Source organism: Pinus tabuliformis, chromosome Q (genome assembly GCF_031772625.1).
Source record: "Pinus tabuliformis cultivar Carrire ecotype Pingquan chromosome Q, CPIR1, whole genome shotgun sequence".
NCBI classification, from domain to species: domain Eukaryota; kingdom Viridiplantae; phylum Streptophyta; class Pinopsida; order Pinales; family Pinaceae; genus Pinus; species Pinus tabuliformis.
In genome coordinates, this window is record NC_142296.1 from 933,125,063 (window position 1) to 933,145,340 (window position 20,278).

Below are 20,278 nucleotides of genomic sequence, written 5' to 3' on the forward strand. Positions count from 1 at the left end.
ATCATGAAATACGAGATTCTCTGATAATTAGATCCCACTCTGGTTGTCATAGAGGATCACGGTGGTATCCAACACGTGTCCAAATAGCTCACTGAAGAGCTTCCCCAACCAGACAGCTTCACACGACACCATACTCGCAGTTATGAATCCGGCCTCAACGGTGCTCAAAGCAACCGGCATCTGCTTCCTTCTCATCCAGGATATCGAAGCAGAACCCAAAGAGAACCAACACTCAGAAGTGCTTTTTCGATCCACCATACTGCCTGTCCAATCAGTCTCAGAATAACCAAGCAACCTCATAGCTCCCGTAGTGAATCTTAGTCCATGAGTGATTGTGCCCCGAAGATATCTCAGGAGATTCTTGGCACCAATCCAATGTGAGTGATGACGCTCAACCATATGTTGGCTCAACATGCTAACTGCAAAACATATAGTTGGATGGGAGTTCACCGAGAACATCAATGCTACTATGAGTTGACGAAACTCAGAGGCATTTCCAAAATCAGGTCTGGCAACACTACTACATAACTTCTTAAAGTTAGGCTCCATCAGGGTAGACACAGGTTTGAAGTCTACCATTTCAAATTCGGAATCCAACTCCCTCTTATGTTTGTAAATGAGAGGGTCTATACCTATCAGAAAAAGGTTGTCCACATAAAGTACTAGTATGAGAGATCTATCATCCACAACCTTAAAGCAATGGTTTGGATCGGCTTCACTCCTAGTGAATCTCAGCTTCATCAGATAGCTATTAATCCTCTCATACCAAGCCCAGGGTGCTTGCTTCAAGCTATAGAGAGCTTTCTTCAACCTGCTTACATGAGATTCCCGATCATGAATCTCAAACCCCTCGGGTTGTTCTACATCTGTGGTCTTGCTATTACATGAGGGGAATGGTCCCCTTGTAATTTTTCCTTCGGTACATCTCAGACATGTACCTTCATGCTCTTCTTTGAATTCAGGCATCCCTGTCACCATCTATCTCACATCGGGTAGGGCCTTACAATGAATATGGGCAGAACTCTAGTGCCATTGAAGATATGTGTCACACGACATGGTCCCTAATGGACTTCCTGCAACTTGATACAAAGTGCCAACCCTGAACCCAAGAGTAAATGCATCTATAAAATTCCTTTTTCAAACACGTACCTTTCCATTGATGAATGCCACCTTGTAACCTTTGTCTTCCATTGTCGAAATGGACACCAGGTTCTTTTTGAGATCAGCTGCATAAAGAACTTCTTGTAAATGAATCGTGTTACCCTCATTTAATTGAAGGTTAACATTCCCTACACCCTTTACGGGATAGGTGGCATCTTCTCCAAAATTAATCTCCAATTTTGTCTCCTTCTCTATTAAATTAGTGAGAGCTTCCTTGTATCCGGTGAAGTGCCTTGAAGCACCACAATCAATAAGCCAATCTCCCAAAGTGTCTGGAGGAGAGGTATTGGAGAGGGCTGATATAAGATAATACTCCTTTTGCTTATCAGAAACAATATTTGATTCTTCATACCTGGAATTCCTTACTTTCTTGGAGGGTCGACCATTTCCTTGATGTCCTGCATTCCTTTTTCCTTTGCCATTGTACCTGTCATTCCTTCGATCATTGTTATGGAAGTTTCCCCTAGAATGATTGTGATCATCATCATGTGATGTGTCCCTCCCATTTGGACACTCCCTCGCATAATGGCCAAACTTATTGCAAGCAAAGCATCTGCCTTTCCTTCCACCCTTAGATCCAGGTTTTCCATTGAAATGACTTTTAGACCTTGCATGATTTCTCCTCTTGGCATGAGCGGAGAAAGCAGTGGGGATGCCTCTATTAGAAGGCATCTCTTGCTCCACCATCCTGGTTTTTTCTTGAATGTATCTCGACATCAATTCTTCAAATCTCGGAATTCGATCATGATTGAGAATAGTGGTTCTAAATATATACCACTTGGGTGGGAGTCCTCCAAGGGTAGTGATAGTAAGTTCCCTGTCAGGAATGACTTCTCCAATCGATAAAAGATCATTCTTGATCTCAGTGATCCTTAAGAAGTAGGATTGAATATCCTCCTCCTTGCCCTTTTTAATATCCTTCAACTTATTTTTGAGGAACAAAATTTGATTTGCATCACTAACCTTGAACATGCTTACCAATTTGTCGTAGATCTCCTTGGAGGTGTTTGGATTAGAGATGTAGGGCACTAGACACGTGTCAATGGAATCTCTGATAATCTTCTTCTCTTTGACTTCACCCTTGGGGTACTTTTTCTTTATAGCAGCGGGTGCATTTGATGGAGGCTCAGGGATTTTACTCTTCACATAATCCAACACTTCTTGTTCTTCTAATGTTAGATCAAGAGACATCTTCCATCTGTGATAGTCAGACTTTTCATGGAACTTGTCTTCAGCCAGGAAGTGGGATGAGGAACCCATTGAGCCTTTTGTCCTTTCCAACTGTCTTCAGTGATTTCTCTTTCACTCCTGCTTGGTCTTTGTCTTCACCTCAGCTCCGATACCATGTTAATTTTGGTATGTTCTTATGCTTAGAGCAATTTACTTCAATTTTTCACATTAGCCCAATGACAATATTCAGATTAGAAATCACATCAACATGATAGTAAAGTGCAGATAGAACATAAACATAAACATAAACATTAGAAGACAAGCCAAGACAAGAGGACACAAGATGTGGCACCAGTCAGGGACAAACCCCAATGTGAAGAAACCCTTGATCAATTCTCCTTATATTCTTCAATAGTTCAGTAGAGAGAGAGATAGTACAAATATATAAATCTGAGATTTTACGACAACAGTAGAAAGTACATCATTATGACAGTCTTCAATCATCAAGAGTGTTGAAGCATATCCTGATGCAGCATTCCTCAAATTGCTAGTTGCTCCAGCAATTCTGGTTAGGGCACAATATGCAGCCCTAAACTCCCTTGACTGTGATGAATGGTTGATCTGATAAGGGCACCTGAAGTTGTCCTAAACTTCCTTCATAATCTTCAAACAGACTTAAGAGAGCAGCCCCAAAGAAACCCTTGCTATGGTGCTATGGCCTGTGGCCTAGCACATAGCAACACAAAAGTACAAGACCTCAAAACAGTTATTAATGCATCAGTATATCAACATGCAATCTGCATATGAAACCAGCCCTACAAGGTCTGATCTAAGTTTGAGGGCAGACTTTTTCATCACACAGTTTCACCTTATGACTGTGGCTTTCATTCCTACAAGCAGTCTCATACCTGGAACAACCTCTATCACAGTACTGTCATCTACAGCAATGAGCTGTCACCTACAACAATCTGATCACGCTTCTTCTTGTTGGCTGGGGATTCCTTAGATGTACTTTCTTTGCAGCGTATTGAAGCTCCCTTAGACAGCTGATAGATCTTACATCAAACTGTGACTAGATACCTCCTTTCTCTGTGGCTGGATATCTCTATTGACAACGTATAAGGTGACTCCTCTAGACAACGGATTAGGGCTCTTGAGGCTGCGGATAGGAGCCTCTCAAGACAACGGAATAAGGTCTCCTTTAACTGCGTTTAGAGGGTCTTCTTTGACAGCGGATTAAGGTCCCTTCCTGACCTGTGGCTAGGGCACTTAGGACTGCGTATGAGGGCTTCTCCTTTCAGTTGTGTATAGACCTCCTTCACTGAGGTTAGGGCTAGATAGGAGCCTCTTGTGACTGCGTATAGGATCCTTCCTGTCTGTGGTTTTAGGCCTTCCTTAAATGTGGATTATGAGCCTCTATTTAACTGCGGCCAGAACTCTTCTTCAGCCTCCTTATGATAGCGTATAGATCTCATATGAACTTGGATAAGTTTCCTTGCTTGGACTATGGCTAGATCACCTCTAGGACAACATATTCTCCTTTAGACCTCTCCTTCCACCAAAACCCAAACAAGTGGAGAGAGATTACAAGAGATGTGTGTCAAAATGACTTGAAGACCTCTTCTATTTATAATGCATCGTTGAGGATAAGTTGGGGTAATTTGGTTGCTGGCCGACCTTGAAAAATTGTCAAATAACATAAATAAATTCATATCTCCATGAATGCATGACGAAATTGGATGATCTTTAGATCAATCCTACATCTCTCGAAGAGAGGAATCCAAGAAAAATATCAGCTGCCATAAATAAGATGACCCACATGAAGTTTGGCCCTGGTTTCCAATTTTAACAAGGTGACACCATCTACCATGGCCACTATTAAAGGATGTGGTCTACCTCCTATGGCTCCTAGTTCTTCAGCTTCTAGAGGACATCAGAGTCCAATGCCAGCCCCAGGGCCTTCTTCACCTAGAGGGAAAGTTGTTACATTTTCTCGCAAGAGGGGCAATGGAAATCATTAGTTAGTTGGCTTATTTCATTGTATATGACAGTTGACTCATGATATGAGATACATTATTGAATATTTGACCGGAGAATCCACAGTAATCGAATTTTTACACCAACGTTTCGAATTCCAAATGGGATCCATCATCAGGGTAAGAGAAAGATGATAAAAGAAGAGCTAGATGGAAGAGATAAATACTCAAGAGGGAGGAATATTAAAGGAACAGCATATGTCGGCAAGAAAGATTTATAATGAAACCTAATTTTAATTTTAATTTTTAATTTTTTAATTTTTTTTTTTAATTTAATTTCATTTGTTTAATTTTAATAAATTAATAACATATATTAATATCTATAAAACAAAAACTTTAAACTAAAAACAAAATTAATATTAATGCCTAAAAAACTAATATATAAGTTAATATTAATATATAAAACCTAAAATCCATATTAATATTAAAAAATCTACAAAAAAACTAATATATATATTTTGATCTTAATAACATAAATTTTAATACCTAAATAACCTTAAAACTTATATAACCTAAAGACTATTTACCTTAATATTTATGAAACCTGATCACTATATAACTAAGGTTTATATAACCTAAAATCTATCTAACTTAATATATATAATAGTATTAATATCAATAAAACCTAATATTAATATCTAAAAGACTAATATATATATTAATATGATATCATAAACCTATAAATAACTTAAAGACTATATCAATATTAATATCTAAAAAACCAAAATAAATATTAATATCATAAACCTAAAATCTATATACCATTATTATTATATAACCTAATGTCTATAAATTTTTTATAAAACATGAACCCTATATACCTTAATAATTATGTAACCTCAAACATATATAACTTAATATATATAAAAGTATTAATATCAATAAAACCTAATATATCAATATCTAAATAAATTAATATTACAATACCTAAATAAATTAATATTAAGAAAACCTAAATTCTATATTAAATTCGATATTAAATTCTAAACTATATTAAAACCTAACTTAATGTCTAAATCATATTAAAAACCATACTTGTAAATATATTAAAAGTAGAGCTTTAATAGAATATGAATAACCTAATAACACAATTAATATTAAAATCAAACCTATGCTAATATCTATGATAATATTTATATTCATATGAAAACTTATATTAATATCTGAATTAATAACTACCTTACCTGTTCGACAACTTACCTATTCGACAACTTACCTGGGGCTGGGCAGACGCTTCTTGATTTCACTGATCAGGGGAAGCCAGCTTCCGCTAATCTCCAAACCGCTGTCTCTGTTCAGATTACAAGGATGCTTCAAGATTTCGAGGGCTTCTCTGATTTTCCGTCTCTGATGGTGCTCTTCTCTTGCGATGATTGATGCGTTTTCTAAGCAGATGTGGTGTTTAGTCTTCGAGGAGTGCTCTGCCAAGGCTGAGGTACGAGATCTTCCATTCCTGATGTCAGCGCCATGTTCTTTCAGTCTTGTCTGGAGGGAGCGACCAGTTTCACCTATGTAGCTTTTTCCACACGAACAATCTATTTTATAGACTCCTTTAAGCTGCTGCTTGTCAATTTCATCCTTAACAGATTTTAAACTTTGTCTAATGGTGCTGGGGGCTGAGAATTGAGTTATAATGTTTTTCTTTCTTAGGATCTTCGCCATTTTATTTGTGACCCCATGGATATAAGGTAGAAAAACCTTACCACCTTGAGGTTGATCCTCCTCTTTAGGTTTGGGAGATGACAACCTCCTTTCAGCTCTCTTTATGGCTTTCTTAATCTCATGATCCTTGTAGCCTATATTTTTGAAAGTTGAAACTAAATGCCTTTTCTCTTCATTTATATGTTCTGAGTCAGAAATTCGGAGGGCTCTAATGGCAAGAGTGTTCAGAACGCCGAGCTTTTGGGCTGGGTGATGGTGAGAATCCGCATGAAGGTAGCTTTCCGTGTGAGTTGACTTTCTGAAAACTTTATGGCCCAAAGAGCCATCTTCTTTTCTGATGATAAGAATGTCCAAGAAAGGAATGCTCATATTTTCTTCAAGCTCCATAGTGAATTTTATATCAGGGGAGATGGAGTTAAGGTGATTAAAAAACTTGTCGAGTTCTGTTTTACCATGGGTCCATTTTATATTGGTGTCATCGACAAAACGCTTCCACCAAGCAGGTTTTAAAGGATAAGATTCCAAGGCCTTTTTCTCAAAATATTCCATGTATAAGTTGGCCACAATTGGCGAGAGGGGTGATCCCATTGCTACACCAGATGTCTGTTCATAAAATGTTCCTTGGAATGTGAATACAGTTGACCTTAAGCAGACCTCAGCCATCTTTGCGGTCTCAGGATCAGTGACACCTCTTATAACCTGAATGGCCTCATCAAGAGGAATCTTCGTGAATAAGGAAACCACGTCAAAGCTCACAAGGATGTCATCCTTATCCATTCTTTCATTTTTAATAAGATTCACAAAGTCATGCGAGTCTTTAATGAAGGAGGCAGTATTCCCAACCAGGGGTTTTAGAATCTTGGCGACATATTTAGCAAGCTCATAGGTTGGGGAGCCAATAGTATTAACTATCGGTCTAAGGGGGACCCCCTCCTTATGGATCTTGGGTAATCCATAGATTCTAGGGATGGTTTCACAAGAGGGGGTTAATTTCTTCTTCAATTTTTCGTCAAGGCTGGAATCTGAGATAATCTTTTTTACATCCTTCATAATTTTGGCCATGGGATTGCTGTTCAGTTTCTTATAACTGCCACAATTTAGGTGATCATTCATTTTCTTAATATAGTCTTCTTTATCAAGGATAACGGCTGCTCCTCCTTTATCTGCTTTAAGAACAACTAACTTGTCATTATTTCGTAAGGATCTGAAAGCCTTTTGCTCTTCCTTACTCAAATTGCTTCTGGGAGCCTTGGCTTTTCTCATGATGAGAGAAAACTCTTGCCTTAATGCTTCTTTGTCTTCAAGAGGGAGGTTGCTAATCCCATCTTCAATGCTACAAATCATCTTTTCAATGGGGAGGTTTTTAGGGGCCATTGCAAACCCCATCCCCTTGCTGAGAACATTAATGGCTACCTGGTCAAGAACCTCGGAAGACAGGTTAACTACTTTTCTTTTTGATGTTGATGTTGATCCATATGAGTTTTCGCCAGCCTCCTTGTCACCCTTGCTCAGCATATTGCATTTTGCCACATCATTTTGGATAAAACTGTCATTATTAGTGTTTATTTCTGGCCTTTTCACATCCTCTTTTCTGACTATGCCATGCGCATCTTCTCTGGAAACCTGCACCCTCTCGATAATATCCATGTCAACCAGGCTCACTTTGTCTTCATTCTTTTCATTATCCGCCCTGCCCAGGGGGTTATAACAATCTAAGCTGATCCTATTCATTGCTTTTGGTTTAGAATTATTACACATAAAAACTTCTGCGCTTTTATTGTCATTCGCTGTTTCCCACCATCATTTCTACGCTAACAATCTGCTTCTTGTTCTTATCAATTTCTCTTCCGTTATTTTTATATGAATCTGCGTTTGAACCAGTGCTGACCGACCTGCTTTCAAAGGTATTGTTTGAGTCAGCGTGGTGATCGTAAATGCCACTCGAATTATTAAGCCGGTTTGGATAACTTCTGCAATTTGGCACCGTTCTTATTTCTGCGTTATCGGTTATCCTTTCGCTGCTTTCGAATACACTTCTGTTGTATGAGCAGATATTGGTATTAGGGTCAACTGCGCAGTTACCAGGATTTCGAACCAGAATTCTTGTGTGTTCGTTTGAATTTGGAAGTTTAGTTAGCTTATTGTGCTGTCTAGTCTGCGCAGTCTGCCATTCATTCTCTGCTTTCAGAGCAGTCCTGCCATCTATAATGGCCCACAGGTCTTTATCGATGCTGTTGGCAAGTTTAAGGTGGGAAGAGAGGGCCAAACGACCAAGATGCTCCAGGGAAGCTCTAATTCTTCTGATTTCAGACCGGATTAGAGAGAAACTAAGATGGAGAAACGCTTTACTATTGTATTTATTATGTAACTTATGTTTAACCTGTGCAAATGGAGGAATAAGATTGCTGTCCCGACAATTTTTGAGGAAATGTAGATCTGAAGCTCTTCTTTTTATCCTTACTCTAACACTTTCGAGTGCAAGGATTTCACTCCAAGTATCCCCTCCGTACAGGGATAAGATATTGGATTTCAGAGATTAATGGCTACCTGGTCAAAAACCTCGGAAGACAGGTTAACTACTTTTCTTTTTGACCATTTTGACCGGAGAATCCACAGTAATCGAATTTTTACACCAACGTTTCGAATCCCAAATGGGATCCATCATCAGGGTAAGAGAAAGATGATAAAAGAAGAGCTAGATGGAAGAGATAAATACTCAAGAGGGAGGAATATTAAAGGAACAACATATGTCGGCAAGAAAGATTTATAATGAAACCTAATTTTAATTTTAATTTTTAATTTTTTAATTTGTTTTTTTAATTTAATTTCATTTGTTTAATTTTAATAAATTAATAACATATATTAATATCTATAAAACAAAAACTTTAAACTAAAAACAAAATTAATATTAATGGCTAAAAAACTAATATATAAGTTAATATTAATATATAAAACCTAAAATCCATATTAATATTAAAAAATCTACAAAAAAAACTAATATATATATTTTGATCTTAATAACATAAATTTTAATACCTAAATAACCTTAAAACTTATATAACCTAAAGACTATTTACCTTAATATTTATGAAACCTGATCACTATATAACTAAGGTTTATATAACCTAAAATCTATCTAACTTAATATATATAATAGTATTAATATCAATAAAACCTAATATTAATATCTAAAAGACTAATATATATATTAATATGATATCATAAACCTATAAATAACTTAAAGACTATATCAATATTAATATCTAAAAAACCAAAATAAATATTAATATCATAAACCTAAAATCTATATACCATTATTATTATATAACCTAATGTCTATAATTTTTTTTTATAAAACATGAACCCTATATACCCATGAACCCTATATTTTGAGGCTGAGTCAGGACTCGGGATTCAGGACATGATTCATTGTTATGTGTGATATAGCACCAGACATATTATGATATTACACATCCTATATATTAGTTCTCTTTTCATATTTATGTGTCAATACATTTATTTTATATTGTGGATGCTTTAGATGCTAAAAAAATTGAAAAAAATGTTTTTTTTTGGTATTTTCTTTAATTTTTCTGATTTTTCGCCGATTTTTACTGATTTATCCCTATTTTCACGATTTTTTTCCGATTTTGAAACCTCACCGATTTAATCTTGATCATGATTATCACAACATTGGAATAGAGGGCTACAGTGAGAATTGATGAAATACAAAAAAGAGTGGGTTTATGGATACGTAGCTCAATACAGAAGTTGGTTGCTGCTGAAATATGAAGAGTGGGTTTATGGATATCCAACTTGAAGCGAGTGGGTTTATGATACACAACTCAATATGAGATTATCTGTGGCCAAAATATGAAGAAGTGTATTTTTAACAATACCTAGCTCAATTACAATTGATAGACCTTGGATATAGACAAGGAAGCTTGAACACCTCTGATAGTGGGTTTCTGGATACCCAACTCGAAATAGTTTTGGCTGTCATCAAGATACAAAAGGTGAGTGGGTTAATGGATAATGAGCTCAAAATAGGGTTGGCCTTATTTACAACATACCCCTCAATTTAAATAGGAGGAATTGGAGAGAAGGAATTACATCACAACTTCCCCACTTAATGCTAAACACATGGCACATAGAGAAGATCTAACCTCCCTTGAATGCCATTTCTTCAAGGACCCATACATCATTCTTCATAATTGATTGGTATTCTTCTAACATCGCATCCTTCCAAACTTTCTAGCTAGCTGCTTCTTCATAGGTGGAAGGTTTAGAATCAATCAGATTAGTAATCAAAGCTGTTAAAAATATGCAATTGCGGTCAAATTCCACTTTGGACAACTCCCCTGATGGAGATAATGATTGCATTGAATTCCTCATTTCGAGAGGACCAAAATCGACCTAAAGATCACTCAAATCGAATAAGGGAAAGTGTACTTATGAGGAAAAGCCCACATGTGCACATTTGATAAGGTCGGCCCTAAAGCAAAGTGGACCATCTTGAAAGGCTATCAATACAAGTGACCTCTACCTAATTTGGACATAACAATGAGACACTCTTCTATTTTGTTTTTGGCTTGCATACGTCTGAGGCTCATTCGCAGAGGATCAGGTTTGCTCTTGTTAGTGTTCCGTAATTTCAAGGTTGAAGAAAAAACCATGGAGGCAACATCAAAACCACTTTAGAGTTTAGGATCTAGCCCTCCTAAACTCAGAGAAGGATCTCTCTGTGAGGTTCAACTTTGTTTACTGGGAATTTCAGGCTAGTTATTGGGCTCAGAGTTTGATTTTGAAAATGGTTTGGTTGGAAGATCAAGAGGAATCAATTGGGCAATGGAGTCAAATAAAGCTGGATGCTGCATCAAAAATTCAAAGGAGTAATTACAGGGCAAGCTAGTTACATTTACTGGATTTTTAAATTGAATTATAGAATGGAGAAAAGAGGTGATTCAGTAGTGATTGAAAAACATTTAGGAATTTCTCAATCAAACTTCAGAAGAAAACATACAGATTGTAAACGCAGTCCAAATAAGGTGCTCAGAAACATATCTTATTTTTCACTTCTCCTGTTTCAATCAGATTTCAGATGATAAACAGACAAAGAATAACAATGGAAACACAATTACACTAAGAAAAGCATCACCACTATATCGCAACACAAGTATCCTATGAAGAGTCTTTTTATTAATGATGCTCCTTTTGAGCTGAATGAGCAACTTTACATTGGATAATAGATTTCTTCATACAAACTCCAACCCTTTCTTCAAATGATGAAGTATTTATACAAATTCTAAACTAAAATATCTTGATAAGATCTTTTTACAAATATCGTAAACTCTTTTACACAAATAGAAATGAAATGTAGGACATTCAAAACTAATGTATCTACTTTGCACTATCATTATGGATTTTTGTTGACAAAGAAGAGAAATTCGAATTTGATTGCAACTCTTAGTTGATGAGGTGGCTAACTGTCTTTGAGCATTTTCCTCCCGAAATTCTGCAAAATAGGGTCCAGTCATCCCTTGTGTATCTCAATCCAAGATAGCTCTGTAAAAAGTGAGAGAGGTTATTGCAGATAAATATGTTTTTGAGATAAACCTCTCTTGGATTCCCAAAATTCAGCTCCAAATGTTTCCAATATTCTCTGCAAAAAGGTGACTAAAACAGGACTTTGCATAGTCCAAAAAATAGGTTGTAAAGATGTACATGTATCTCTCATTTTGTAATAGCTGTGTAAAATATGAAGTAGGTTTTGTACTTTGGCATCTTAGGAACACAAACCTCCTCCATTTTCTTAAGAGTCATCTCTGATTGGCCACACTATGTTCTGCAAAAGTATGACTATACAGGAAAAATTGGGAAAATATGTCTGCAAATCTTCATTTGTATATCCCAAACCATAATAATTGTTAGAAAACCGAGAGTGGTTTTTGTACATGAGGATGTTGGAAGCAAAAACCTCTTTCAGTTTCTGAAAATTCATCCTCATTGGTTTGGAAACCATGTTTGAAGTCAATGTGGTGCACAGGAAAAAGCATAGTTTCAACTGATCATGAGACAGATGAATGACGTGGATGAGGGAGATGACATGGCAGTGTCCATTGGCACGGGAGTAATGGGCGGAGGATACGTGGTGGGATAGGAGTGGGGGAGGTGATGAAGTGGGGACATGGTAAGCGCATGAGGGGAAATGGTTTTACTTGCTGGAGAAACCACTTTTCAGGGGAGGGGGAAGCGGTGAATGGTTTCGGCTAGGTGGGTGCGAAACCATGTAGTGGTGACACATTGCAGTGGGCGTGAGTTTGAATATCGCCCATTTTGGACCCTCCCCCCCGCAATGGTAAAGTTTGGATGGTGAAGGGGGGCCGAAACGCAATATAGGTCGTTGATCAAGATTAATGGGGAATCCTGAAACTCTGACAGCAATGATGATTAACCATATATGAAAAAATAAATTTGTCCATATGCGCTTTCATTTGTTTGCCTTCGAACTTAGGATAAAGGTTATGAATAAAAAATATAAAAGAACTTTATCCCATTGCGCCCTTTTGCCTTTATACCATGTCACTAAAACTTTGGATAAAATGACATATAAGCATATTTTTTATTTTCTCAAGGTTTTGATATTTTTTGAAAATAATTTGCAACATGGAATATTATCTCCAACATCTGAAATATAATAATGATAAACTATAATCAAGCAATACTATAAAAATTATAGGACCCTAACAGTGGATCCAGCTAGGGATGGCATTTCCTGGTGAAGTGTCAAGAACACCGTAGACTAGTAGTTTGATCCATTGAGCTGATCCCAAAACCTGCAACCTGTTCTGCCATAAAATCTATTGAAAAACTCTCAAACTGAAATCAAAACCATTATGCACACTGAAATCTGAAATATACACTAAACTGAAAGGCATACTGCAATTTGAAATTGAAACTGGAAAGAATGCATTGAAAACCAAAAATGCTCAAAGTATTGAGCTTATTTGCACTATGGTACCTACTTTAATATGATAAAATGACTGCCATATCAAGTGATAACAAGCATCCAGTGCAACCATTCAAGCAAATAGATACTTAACTGAAGTTTGCATTCTACTTCTTTAGGTGGAAAAATAAATTCAGAAAATGGCAACTCAACTTTTCCACTGGATCCAATAGCTGCATTTATGTGTATGGAAAATTCTACCTTCACCAATGAATGCAATAAAATGACCAAAGGATCATGGAAAACATGCAACATAAGATCTTCATTATGTAAATCTGATTGGTCTTTAATCACTGAAGAAAACACTACTTGTTAAAACTGTTCTTGTGGATCAAGAGTATTAAGCTCTGCTGGTTCTTCTTTCGGATCACAACACTGTTATAAATTAACAAATGAATGTTCAACAATATGCTCAATTACCTTTACTTGTTGATTAATACAAGGAATTTGTTCTTTAATTTGATCTTCTGCACTTCAGAGTCCAGACAACCACAATGTTAATGTGTTCATCCATGGTATTTGAAATATCCTGCTGATTTTCACTGTTGTCCTCTTCTTGATCAGGTTCAGGCTGCTGAATTTCTTCCTTTACCTCTGGCTGATAAGTTTGTCGTGATGTTGCAAGGATTATTTCCCGTGTGGAATCTTCATGATCATATAGACAACATACATCCTCTGTTTCTTCCTGAGGGAAAGACAATTCAATCAAGACTTCTGCCTTTTGTTCATAATGTTGAAATGGATTTCCATCTAAAGCCTCTAGTATTTCATCGTTTGTGAACTGATCATCATCATAGTAATCTTCTAGATATTGAATAAAACTTTCAAAATGATCACAACAGTTTTGAATCAGCAACAAAGATGGATAATCCCCTCTATATTTCTCACAAAAAAACAATATGAAAATGCTTTAATGAACATATACTAGCAGCAGGCAGATTTTCATACCAAGATCTAGCCTTTTCCTCCAAAGTTGCCATAAAAATTTTCATAAGACAATCTTCATGAAATTTGATTTTAAGCTTACAGATGTGCATATGAAACCTCAATAAATGTACAACAGCATCATCTCCTTTTTGATCTTTAAATAATGGAAGATAAGTTAACCAATCACTGCTGGGCATGGGATTTGGAAAACCTGGAATTCTTGATATGTCCATAGGAGCATACCTACATTGTATTCTTGAACTCATTTTGAAAACAATCAACAATGGAATGGAGTCACCATAAGTGCTTTACAATTCTGGATTCTTTGATAAGGGAGTCGCCATGCAAACTTTGAGCTCCGGATACTTGAAACATGGAGTCGCCAGGTGAATAATTCAGCCTTCTTGTGTCTGATCACTGTTCACCATCAGCAATCAGATCTGGAACTTGATACACTTTTTTGAGGAAGATAAAATGTCGTTCCCCAGTATGGTCGCCACTATGTTATCCTTCCGTAATTTCAAGGCTGAAGAAAAAACCATGGAGACAACATCAAAACCACTTTCGAGTTTAGGATCTAGCCATCCTAAACTCAGAGAAGGATCTCTCTGTGAGATTTAGTTTTGTTCACTGGGAATTTCAGGCTAGTTATCGGGCTCAAAGTTTGATTTTGAAAATGGTTTGGTTGGAAGATCAAGAGGAATCCATTGGGCAATGGAGTCAAATAAAGATAGATGCTTTATCAAAAGTTCAAATGAGTAATCACAAGGCAAGCTAGTTACATTTACTAGATTTTTAAATTGAACCATGGAATGGAGAAAAGAGGTGATTCAGTAGTGATTGAAAAGCATTTAAGAATTTCTCAATCAGACTTCAGAAGAAAACATACAGATTGTAAACATAGTCCAAATAAGGTGCTCAAAAACATATCTTATTTTTCACATCTCCTGTTTTACAATTAGATTTCAGATGATAAACAGACAGAGAATAACAATGGAAACACAATTACACTAAGAAAAACATCACCAGTATATCGCAACACAAGTATCCTGTGAAGAGTCTTTTTATTAATGATGCTCCTTTTGAGCTCAATGAGCAACTTTACATTGGATAATAGATTTCTTCATACAAATCTCCAACGCTTTCTTCAAATGATGAAGTATTTATACAAATTCTAAACTAAAATATCTTGATAAGATCTTTTTACAAATATCCTAAACTCTTTTACAAATGATGAAGTATTTATACAAATCCTAAACTAAAATATCTTGATAAGATCTTTTTACAAATATCCTAAACTCTTTTACACAAATAGAAATGAAATGTAGGACATTCAAAACTAATGTATCTACTTTGCACTATCATTATGGATTTTTGTTGACAAAGAAGAGAAATTCGAATTTGATTGCAACTCTTAGTTGATGAGGTGGCTAACTATCTTTAAGCATTTTCCTCCCGAAATTCTGCAAAATAGGGTCCAGTCATCCCTTTTTGTATCTCAATTCGAGATAGCTCTGTAAAAAGAGAGAGAGGTTATTGCAGATAAATATGTTTTTGAGATAAACCTCTCTCAGATTCCCAAAATTCAGCTCTAGATGTTCCCAATATTGTCTGCAAAAAGGTGACTGAAATAGGACTTTGCACAGTCCAAAAAATAGGCTGTAAAGATGTACATGTATCTCTCATTTTGTAATAGCTGTGTAAAATATGAAGTAGGTTATTGTACTTTGGCATCTTAGGAACACAAACCTCCTCCAATTTCTCAAGAGTCATCTTTGATTGGCCACAATATGTTCTGCAAAAGTATGACTAAACAGGAAAATTTGGGAAAATATGTCTGCAAATCTTCATCTGTATATCCCAAACCATAATAGTTGTTAGAAAACCGAGAGTGGTTTTTGTACATGAGGATGTTGGAAGAAAAAACCTCTTTCAGTTTCTGAAAATTCATTCTCATTGGTTTGGAAACCATATTTGAAGTCAATGTGGTGTATAGGAAAAAACAGAGTTTCAATTGATCATGAGATAGATGAATGACGTGGATGAGGGAGATGACATGGCAGTGTCCATTGGCACAGGAGTAATGGATGGAGTATATGTGGCGAGATAGGAGTGGCGGAGGTGATGAAGTGGGGACATGGTAAGCGCATGAGGGGAAGTGGTTTTACTTGGCAGAGAAACCACTTTTCAGAGGGGGGGAAGCTGTGAATGGTTTCGGCTAGGGGGGTGCGAAACCATGTAGTGGTGACACATTGCAGTGGGCGCGAGTTTGAATATTGCCCATTTCAGAAACCCCCCCCCCTCGATGGTAAAGTTCAAATGGTGAGGGGGGGGCGAAACACAATATAGGCCGTTGATCAAGATCGATGGGGAATCCCGAGACTCTGATGGCAATGATGATTAACCATATACGAAAAAATAAGTTTGTCCATATGCGCTTTCATTTGTTTTCCTTCGAACTTAGGATAAAGGTTATGAATAAAATATATAAAAGCACTTTATCCCATGGCGCCCTTTTGCCTTTTTATCATGTCACTAGAACTTTGGATAAAATGGCATATAAGCATATTTTTTTATTTTCTCAAGGTTTTGACATTTTTTGAAAATAATTTACAACATGGAATATTATTTCCAACATCCGAAATATAATAATGATCAGCTATAATCAAGCAATCCTATAAAAATTATAGGACCCTAACAGCTCTAAGGTGAAATTGCAGGGTCCAAAGCTCGCATCTCTGATTTAGGATATTGGGCCCTAGTCGCAGGCACAAAACAGGAAGGATTCGATTGTAGTCGCACGTACGCTCATCCGTGCGACTAGAGCCTTCCAGTCACACAGACAACTCTCCATCCATGCAACTGGGGGTTTAGGGTTTCCGTAGTCAGCACAGAACAATATAGCACTACGAAAAATTAACATGGTATCAGAGCCAAGTTGAAGAAAAGTCATGGAGTTCACCCCCATGGAGACACCTTTGATGGAAGCAAAAGAAGATGGAGGAGACCTAAAAGAATTCTAGAGTTTGAAGAAAAACCTTAAGAAATTTGTGTATTAGGGTTTGATGGATATTATGAGGTTAGGGTTTGAGAGAAACCTTGGTTTATGGAAAAGATATGAGATATGAAATCTAGCATGGTCAATGTGAAGATGCTCAAGCACTTGTGACAAATTTGATGAAGCCCTAGATGGGATAGTCTCTAGTAGGCTTGGTTGTTGATAAAGTTGGTTGAAATATTGAAGGCGACATTGTTATATGGACAATGGACAATGATGGCTTTTGAAGGTTGGCTCAAGAAGGAGAGGATCACCTCTCATTAAAGATAAGTATATCTTGACTTATGATGCTCCTTTATGTCTTTACTTTTGTTGAGATTTATGGATCTGATCATTACTTATACTTCCTGCATGTATTTTCGAGTATTCGAATGTTTCTAACCTCCTTGATGAGATGTGTTAAGAGGATCCTTCTTGAGGATCATTTGAGATGCAGGAAGGAAAAGCTAGAGCTGGAAAAGGTAAGGAGGCACCTGATGAAAAGATGACTAAGTGCTACATGCTGCCTATGTCAAATAAAAGGTTGCATAGGTATTTGAATACTACAAGGTATGCATGGTATATTGTTTCAATGTTATGGCAAGGTAAGCCCTAAGGTATGATGAGAATGTCTCCTCCTCAAATGATTCATGCATGTATATGAAAGTAATTTGGATTCATGGCTCTTATGATGCACTTGGTATTGAACAAGTATCTTACTTCTTAAACATGATGAACTTCTTGATTCTATGAGACTACTTAATGTTTATCTTTGATATAGTGGCATACTTTATGTTTGGCTAATATCTACCATTTTGGATATCTTGATCCCATAAAGAAGGATCTTTTGTTGACCATGGTTATGTTTTGGTGTGCTTAGTAATTGTGGAATATGGTAAAATTGAATGCCCTAACTTATTGGATTGAGTTATGTGACAAAGAAGTAATGCATGTGACCATGATTTTTGAAGTCTACTCCTATTAGCTCTTTGACATTAACCCTTGATGACAGATTGATGTCATGATGAAGTAGCTGATGATAACATATATGACCATGATGAATATGTGGATATAGTCTAACTTTATGATCTAACAAATCTGCTGATGCATGACAATATTATAGACAGGTTGATGGCATGAATGAAGATGATTGAAGTGGATTCCCATTCAGAGGGAGAATCTCTCCATAAGATCCCTTATCCTATTATCATTTGCATTAAATGTAGATCCTTTACTGTTGAAGTATGATTTATGGGCATGAATAGAGAGATATCTGACATTGTTGAACAACAACAAAGTTTTGATATGAGGTGAGAGAGTTTTCTCTTACTTTAAGCCTTAATCGCATGGAAGAAAGCCTACAGGTGCGACTATAGCCTCCCAACCACATGGAAGCAAGCTCAAAGGTGCGACCGAGGCACTAAGATAGTTTTGGGCAGATCTGATCACAGTTGCTCACTTATAGTGCTTTAGAGAGCGACTGGGAAGCCTCCGTCGCTCACATAACACCTTGAAGGGTGCGACTATGCCTGCTGGACACGCAAATGAAGTTTTGTGCATGAAATCAGATGTTCACCTGAAGGATGTCAGTCTTACAGATGTGGAGCAAACATCAGGAAGATTTGTGAGCTAGAAAGTTTGAATGTTTGCTATAATATGAATACATATATGAATACGTATATTGAACTTGTGTTTGTAGGTGATCGGGACATACATATAGATATGCCATTATGTTTAAGTTTGTGCTACAAGAGTTTGACATGATTTGGCTGATTGATATAGATGAGCAGTGTTTGGATTTTTGACATGATGCTTGATAATGACTTAGAACTTTGACTTGATGTTGAGATATGTTCTGGACTATAGATCTCTCTATGATAGCAAATTTGGGATTTGACTTGATGACTAATGTTTTGATTTGATGACTGATGATTTGGCTTGATGAGAATGATATATGAACTTCCAATGACTAATATTGGTATTCGATTGGCCTCCTCATTCTTAGCACATTGGTTGAAGTATTGACAGTTGTGATTCAACATGAAGCTATCTCCATGAATGGTTGGAACCTACATGACTTATCCTTGGTGTATGCATTTTCATATAGTGACTTATATTATGATCATGAGGATGACTTGATGAAATTTGGATTGATATTTCTTATGACAACTTGTTGGCATGATAATAAATGAAGTCATGACTTGATGAGAGCTCTACTTGTCACCTAGTCTAAAGAATCTGATACTATGATATTGTGATGATCTTGATATTGGTTTTGATCTGGCATCAAAATTTGATAAGTTGACTTAGTTGATTTGATTGTACAATATTGTGAGTCTAAGCATATTGGTTTGAAAAAGTATTATGTTTGCAGAGAGCACTATATGAAGCAAGCTCCTCGATCCAGATATGTCCGCATTGGCAGTTATATTAGAATATTCCTATTTAGTATTTAATACTCATTCTGTTAGCTGTTGCTATTTTTATTCGTTTAAGCAGTTTCTTAGATGAAACTGAGTGTTTCCATATTCTACATAGAAACTTGATGTTTCTATTATTGTAAATATCTCTGTATTATCATTGAGCTTCTTGCTCATTCTGAATCAATTCATTCAATATTCTTTTATGGTATCAGAGCCAGAAACAAAAAGAGATTTCTTGAACAGTTATTCTCTTCGCATCCTAATCTCTTGAGTTCTCTCATTCCTTTCTAAGGTCGAGCCCTCTGTAAGCCAGGTAGCCTTCACTGAGTCTTAGCCTCGGCTTTGCTCACTGTGATAAAAGCTTACAGTCGTCTATCTCGATACAGAAATGGATTCTTCTCCTGCATTATCATTTCTTCATGTCTAAGCATTTTTTTGAGAAACTCTAGGATCTGTTTTAGAACAAAATTGCCGATTCTGTTTGGATAATCGCAGTCGGTTATCTTGGTGTCAGAAGTGGGATCTCCACAGGGTTTTAAGAAGGGACAGGGCGTGCAGCCATATTCACATTCTCTTCGATCAAACGGTGGCATCGAGAAATTCCGCAGAGCCTTGCACGTCATCCGCTTAGTCCATTTGATGGGATCGTGGTCAAACTTAGAATTTTTTGCCGTGGCACCTGTGTGTTGAAAAGGGCACTTACGACTTATGATTAGACGAGGGAGACGGAATTGGCGTCAGCGTGTCGGGTATTATTTTCTTTTCTCGCCCTCGTATCATCGTTTCTCTTTGGGCTCGTTCTGCGGGTTTCGTTCTGCGGATTTCTGTTTTGTGAGAAGGAGGACCATTTTTC

General features: G+C 36.7%; 1 protein-coding gene across 6 annotated transcripts in view; it reads left to right on the top strand.

Moving 5' to 3' along the window:
- LOC149222526 (reticulon-like protein B12) overlaps positions 1–20,278 on the top strand; it is a 293,109-nt gene that overhangs the window by 133,040 nt on the left and 139,791 nt on the right. The window contains exon 4 of one of the 6 annotated variants that reach the window (XM_089385495.1): positions 13,603–13,833. The exons of the other annotated variants lie outside the window; for them this stretch is intronic. Coding sequence (XP_089241621.1) covers positions 13,603–13,818 — 216 coding nt within the window. The 3' untranslated portion in view covers positions 13,819–13,833. Of the gene's footprint in view, positions 1–13,602; positions 13,834–20,278 lie in introns of those variants that run through there. 6 annotated transcript variants of the gene reach the window in all.